Below are 7,296 nucleotides of genomic sequence, written 5' to 3'. Positions count from 1 at the left end.
TAAGAGATGAATGTGTGAACGATTACTCTGTGGGAGTGGGGTCGTCGCCCTCACAGGTCGATTTATGCTCGCTCTCTTGCTGGCTCTGTCTCTCTCTCTCGCAGCACACATTTGTGCGCACATGCCCTCTTGTTCAGTCTGCCTGCAATCTGTGTTGCCAACGTCACATGTATTTCTAGGTACATTTTGAGCAAATTGCTATAATGATGACATTAGCACAGCTCTGGAAGCAGGCTTTTGCAGAGGTTAAAATTGAGCTATTACAGAAGTAGATTTTCCGGGGTCTTTTACAGGTTTTGTAACAGTTGTTGTAGCTGTCATTCTTATCTCAATCCTACATAATGCACAACTGTATTACTACGTTTTATTTTTGTTAAATGCTGTGGCCATATACCCTCAGTAAAGTTATTTACAGTGTAATATTGGTTTAGCGCCGATAATGTTTTTATTGGCCGAATCCATGACGAACCATGATGCCATCATCCGCAAACACAACGCATCTAACTTTTCCCTGTACAAATACTTGGCCTTTTCACTGTATATTTACCATCCTAATTTATGTGCATTGATTCAGCCACCATTAACCACCATTCTCCTGCAGACACACAATACATTCCTTACAAGAAGGCAGGAAGGAGAAACCTGAACGCACGTCATCTGAGACCCCAAGGTCCACTTGGCCTTTATTCCTTCTGTGGAGCTCTCACCCCACTTCTCCATTTGTCTCCCATTGGCATCCGTCCATTTACCCAGCAGGAGGCCCACAGTCGGGGCTCGGTACGTTGGAGAGGGCTCACAGGAGGGTAGAGTAGACCCCTCACTCCTCCACCCTGCATCACCCCACATCCCCCAGACTCAGTGGAACTAAGACCCCAGCACTAATGGTACACCCACCCCCCACTACGCAGTCTGATTAGCAGCCGTTTACCAGGGGCCTCCGTTACAGTAACCCCTCCGTCGAATGTCAACCGGTGCTGCTAGTGTAAGACGTTCTGTGGCACATTGTTGCTCCCTCTCTCTCCCAAAGGCCACTTGTTTTGTACTTTTTTTTCGCTCACATCCGTGTACCAGGACTAATTTGAGACTCTGTGCTATCGTCTGGAGGGATCCAGGCGGATGCAACGAAAGCGATAAAATAAAGAATTGAAGCAGAGTGCTTTGGTTGGCCAGGGATCCTGTTTTCATGACTTGGGGGAGGCTGGCTGGCCGGGACAGAGTTCAGTCTCATCGGGCCATTATTGCTGTTGGGAAAAGGCTTATTTACTGTAAACAGTTTACGGAGCTCTGTCACTATCTCTGGATGTGCAGGATAAACACAGGAACACACTCCTACTCCTAATGGCTTGTAAACACTAGGAACACACACACACACACACACACACACACACACACACACACACACACACACACACACACACACACTCATACTGACACACACACTCGCACACACACATGCTCAAAAGACAGTAGATTCTTGTGTGCGCACGCACGCACAAACATACACATACACACGCACACGCACACACTATGTCCTTGATAACATAATCACAGTGAATACACTCACCCACACCCTTGCTTCCAAACACAGGCATGCAAGCACTCACAAAGACAATGCTCACCCACAAATACACACTGGTGCTATAAAAAGACAGCACATGCAACTCCTCCTATCTCAACAGGCTGAAGAGTTCCATATATACAAATCACATAAACCTTTGCTAATCGCAACAATCAAATCTGTTTTCCTATCAGTTTCCTGGTGTCACATTTCTTTACATGGTTGGCTTCAGACCTGCATTGTGCACCTCATTCCTTTAAAGTTAGAATCCGCAGCACAAAAAAAAAAGAAGAAATTAAAGATGGATGACTATAGAAGTATGCGGACACACTACGTCTGCCAAATGTACAGTATGGTATCACACTTTACAGAACAGCTTGAGCGCTCAGATCACGGAGCCATCCCCCAGGTTCTCAAATCCATCTTAGCGTACGGACATTCTGTTTCCTGCCCGATGCGTTGTTGTGCGCTTAAACAGACACGTCAAAAACGATGTAATGTGAAAACTGTGCTTGCCGGAGCGTGCTAGTTTAATAATGGTTTTTCCATCTATTTTCTGTCTCTCTCTCCCTCCCTCCCCTCCCTCCCTCCCTCCCTCCCTCCCTCCCTCATGAAGACCCTACCTCTTTGGGGTGGGATGTTTTGCCATTAAAACTCCATGGTGAGTTTTGCCTCAGCTCCTCTCTCGGAAGCATGCTTCTATATTCTCCCACAGCATACCGCCTCCATTGCCTCTCTCATTTGTCTCTGGGTATATTTTCAACACATTCCACACACAGTTTGTTGAGTCATACCTTAGGGGAAATAAATATTACAGAAGAGGCTATAGCTTTCCCCTATTTCTAACCCTTTTTTGTGCAAACGTTGTGTTTTTTTTTCTTTTTCCTATTGCTGGCACTTTCACTGTATGTTGATGTTGTAAGTCTCGTTGAATACACTTTGTTGTTGTTAAAGGTTGATGCAATACATAACCAAACCAAGACGTTTTTATGATGCTGTATACATGATGCTGTGCTGCTCCTTGATAGCCATTGAACCGTGCATCATGTATTGTAAAGTAAGGTTATGCTGTAGTACACAGTGTTCTAGGTGGGTACGAGGCATTTGAGAAGTGACACATCTCTCTTTTTCCCCCTTGCTTTGTGGTTTCTTTGAACCTCCCACCACCAAAAAACACATCTCTCCCTCTTTCACTTTGCTTGGACCGTACACGATGCCTTCTTTTCAGTTTTTTTCCAAGAATAACGCCTTTGTGTCAAAACGCATGCTGTTCTAATTTCCTTTTTATCCGATTTGGTTACATTTTTGTGCGTATGCATGCAGTGAGTGCTGAGCCCTCCTTTTGTGAATAGTGTCTTACTTGCTCACAGCGCACTGTTTTGCTGTTGACTTGGGTCTGACAATTACATGACATCATGGGGTAATGTTGTAGTAACTGATGTGCCGTCTTTCCCAGGAAATCTTCGTTTATACTTACATTTTGTTGTTGTTGTGAAACATTTATTTTGAATGATTATCAATATTTTTTGTTTGGTGTCTTTTCACTTGGTGTTTCACTTCCTATTCTTTGAAACACTTCACCTTAACTCCAGAAATTATTTTGCATCGTTGCTCGGCTCCCATTTCGCGGTCACGAACTTTCCACCAATCACAAGTTCCAAATCTGAGCCTGTGAAGTAAAGCGTACAAACTAGATGCACTTCATTGTTGAGTTTCAGGTCTCTGCCCTAGCGCGGACCGAATGGCTGAAGACGTAGCATTTTTGTATTGGTATTTTTTCATTCTGTGCATGGCGCTCCCTAGACGCAGACCTCTCTCGATACTCACGGGGGCCTCTCGATACTCACGGGGGCTGAAGAGCAGTCTCTTGTCAACGCCGTCTCGTGAAATCAGATGCTTACAAGCTTTTAAAAGAAGCCCCATTATGACAGAGTCACTTATGGAGAGATGATTGAGTGGCTCCGCGAACTGAACTTTTCCCTTCCCTCCCCCTCCTCTCCAGGTCCTCTCTGTCGACTTGATTCACTTTAGAAAATGAATAGCATGTGGTGCCTTCCCCAAGTCTTGGGTTTCTCCTTTTGTTGTGGGCAGTCACTCATACTTTTTAATTGAAGTTTTTCTCCCCCCCCCTTTCTCTCTCTCTCTCTCTCTCTCTCTCTCTCTCTCTCTCTCTCTCTCTCTCTCTCCCCCCCCCCCCCCACCCACCCTCCCTCCTTCTCCTTCCCCCTCGTGCTCCATCCAGGCCCTTAGTGATTTCAGAGAGTATGCTTTTCAAAGGTCCACATCATTAGCATTGGAAATCGTGATCCTCACAATAACTGCCTTCCGCTCAAATTCAGGCTAGTTAAAGCTATATCGTTTGCCTAACAGCATATGCCTTGGGACGTGGGGTATGACAGTTCATTTGTCAATTCTCGCTTGTGTGTGTGTGTGTGTGTGTGCGTGTGCGTGTGCGTGCTTTGGGGGGTAATCAGGCCCTCTGAGAACTCTATAGAACACTGACTTGAGACATGATTTTTTTGGGAAACAAAGCCTCTTTTCTTTCCTTTGCAAGGGCACAGTGTACTGTAACTGTGTCTCCTTGAATTTCCACTCTTCAGAGCTCTAACATCCATGCGCTCCCGCCATTTCTTTCTCAGCAACAGAGAGGGACGGAAGGCCCTGACCACATCGTCCAATTACATGACCTCACACCATGCTCAGGCTGGTTAAATATAGCTCACATGGTGTGAAACCCAACCACCTTCTGATCTAACGCCTCCTCTTGGCTGTGTTAGGGCTCCGGACAGAACAATAAATACACTCCGAAATGTTAGGAAATTGAGTTGGGTTTGTGTCAGAACATTGGATGCTCAACCTCCATTGTTTACGGTGAGTCCCCTGTGGTTGTCATTAGTGCAGTCTGTTCTGCGCAGCCCGAAGGCCGCCTCCGTTGTGTAAGGGCTTTTGTAAAATAATAAATGTGACGTTGAAGGATGTGTCCTCCACATGACTGCCCAAAACTGGCTCCCCCTCTCTCTCTTTCTCTCCCTTTCTCTTTATCTCTCTCCTCTTCCCTCTCTCTTTTCTTCCCTCCTTTTCTTCCTCTATCTCTATGGTCACAGTCTTAATGCAGACTCCTTCACTGACATATATTAACCATATGGCCCACAGCGGCCTGCCGGTTTCTCCGTGTGTCGCACGCTCCCAGCTCTTTGTCGCGGGACGACCGGCTCAAGTGGACTCTATCGTATTTGTTTACTGCGCAGGCCCTGAAAATAAATGGAGGCTGCCACAGGACTTCCATCCCCCCATGGCGCCTCACGTTAGTCCCGGACATTGTAATGCGAAGAGACTTTGATGGTGGATGTCGCAGATTGAATTATGCCCTTGAGGAAAAGCTATTAGCTCAGTCAAGAGTCCTCATTTGTTAAATTAAAAGTGGAAATGACATGCGAGTAGTCTTTTCAGTGAATTAAAATTAGAGAGAAAATGGACGCCGCTCCCTGGTAAAAGGCGATACTATGGGAAATCTGGTGCAGGGAGAAAAGGGGAAAAATGCTATTTGGCTTCTGTTTAGTGACATCCATCTCCCCCCACTCTCCTATCCCACTCTGTATATTTATGTTTCATAATTTATTGATATTGGGTTACATTTTTCGTAAGTTACTGCCATTTGCCAACCCTCCCCACCCACCCCCTGTCCCGTCGTGAATGGTTCCTGTCTTCCATATGGAGTCCAGAATTAGGCTTCGTCTGCTGGAGCCGTGCCTCTCTGTCGCAAGGGCAGAAACCTCAACACTTTCAAGCCACTTCAAGTGAGACCGAGAGGAAAAGGATGATTTAAAACGCAGATGAATAAACTTTGGCGGTTAGTCCTCTCCGAAGAGGAGAGGAGAGAACCAAGCTGTGATCCTGATCCTGTTGGCAGGCGCTGTGCTGCGCAACGCTACCCCAGGCCTTTTCAAAGACACGCAGGCACAGCTCATCAGCACCAGAGCCTACGGCGGGGTGCCACTGTTATATGCTCCCATCACAGACTCAGATGGATTGGTATGTGTCTGTAGGGTTGTGTGAGTGTGCGCTAGTGTCTTGGTCAGTTTGCCGCGTGGTCCTGAAACAACCGTCTCCCCTTTGCTGGGCCGTGGAAGAGCTGTTTACACACCAATTTGTCATTGGTCCTTTCCTCCTCTCACTTCAAGAAAACATGTCACATTTAAACAGTGTTATTCCTAGATTTATTATTACAGCACCATCTGCGTCCAAAGACAACATGAAGAATAGCGAGGGGGATAAAATATCTTCCGTTTCACCGCACACATCGCCAGCCCCCTCTGTCCCACCCCACCCCCCCCCCCCCCTTAGCCCTCACCCTCCAAAACCAACGTCAAGTCGCTCTGGAATAGGATTTGTGTTTCCTGGGTTATTGAAACCGGTCAACCACAGGGCTTTTGAGGGTTTACATTTTTTTTCCAGCAACAGGAGAGACAGAACACCAAGGCTTACAGCGATTAAACACCTCGCAGTAGAAGAGCCCAGACTTTGTGGCACTCCCACACGGTCAGAGTCGGGAATATCGTTCCATCTCTTCTCCCACTCAGAAAGCCGCAGCGCCTCTCTGGGGCAGTGAAGTGAAGTTATACGGTGTCCTGTGACCACCAGATACCTCATTTCCCCCTTTCCCCCTGCCCACCATTTGCCACACTTATAGACGTTTTTATATTAATGGATTAAGAGTCTGTTGTTTAGTCTTCTCGGCCTCACCGATATCTGCTCCGATATGGAGTAGGAGAGACTATAGAGTCGGGGACGGAGAGGACAGGAGACGAATTTGAAAGGAAGAGTGAAGCCTATAAGCCAAGTTGTCCTCAGAGCTGGCTGACCTCTGGCCATCCAGGCCTGTTTGCTTAGCGCTCTATCTCTCCTGGTGGTGCTGACAGACCAACAGATCCGAGGAGGAGCAAGGAGGAGGAGACAAGGACGTCCCAGTGCTAGCCAAGGCAATATCCTGACCGTCGCACTATCTCTCCCCTCCATCTCCTTCAACACGCACAGCTTACTGGAGATATTTGGTTATTCAGCCCCCACCCGCGAGCACACACACACACACACACACACACACACACCACTACCAAATACATACAGAGCATTAAAGTTGTCCGGAGGCCTTCCTCTTGTCTTCCCTCTTCCCCCTCGATCCCTCCTTCACACAGCGTCGGCTAAACAAAGACACAAACGTCTCCCCGCGTCCAGGGAGTCATTTGCGAGCCGATGACAGTCTGGAGGGAAGTGAGAGAGCGAGAGTGGAGGCTGGCAGTGGGTCATTCAGCACCTATTAGTGTGACAGCTAGTTCAACTACAGGACACGCAGTCCTGTACAGTGGGGGGAGACTTTGCTGCTTGGACCAGTGGCCTAAACATGTACTGTCCCGGATTAATTTCTGCTTTGTCACTCAACCCTTTTGAAAAGTGTATTTTCATTTGAAAAGTATGAAACCCAGCCCTCAGGGAGTTCCTTTTATTTATTTATTTATTTATGTATTTATTTGACTTGCCATTCAGCAAGTATCCCAACCCCCCCCACACCCAAGACTTTTCTTCTCTCTTTCTTTTCCTCTTTTCTTCCTTCCCAACAGATGAGTGTACATGTGAGTGAGTGTGTGGTTTCCCTCAAGGGTCGAGGTTAAGCACCCCTCTGGGGAGCATGAGACACCGCCCAGGTCTCTGACCCTAAGCCCACCTCGCTCCTGATCTGCTCG

The 7,296-nt window shown here is 47.1% G+C and overlaps 1 protein-coding gene across 2 annotated transcripts in view; it reads left to right on the top strand.

The window, feature by feature from the left end:
• bcas3 (BCAS3 microtubule associated cell migration factor) overlaps positions 1-7,296 on the top strand; it is a 318,853-nt gene that overhangs the window by 106,734 nt on the left and 204,823 nt on the right. Inside the window, exon 17 of one of the 2 annotated variants that reach the window (XM_080427840.1) lies at positions 2,175-2,219. The exons of the other annotated variant lie outside the window; for it this stretch is intronic. Coding sequence (XP_080283966.1) covers positions 2,175-2,219 — 45 coding nt within the window. The remainder of the gene's footprint in view (positions 1-2,174; positions 2,220-7,296) is intronic. 2 annotated transcript variants of the gene reach the window in all.

The sequence above is a fragment of the Gymnoscopelus braueri genome (genome assembly GCF_963280865.1).
Source record: "Gymnoscopelus braueri genome assembly, chromosome: 5".
NCBI lineage: Eukaryota > Metazoa > Chordata > Actinopteri > Myctophiformes > Myctophidae > Gymnoscopelus > Gymnoscopelus braueri.
The sequence above is the reverse complement of the archived record's forward strand: the minus strand, read 5'-3'. Positions and strand labels throughout refer to the sequence as shown.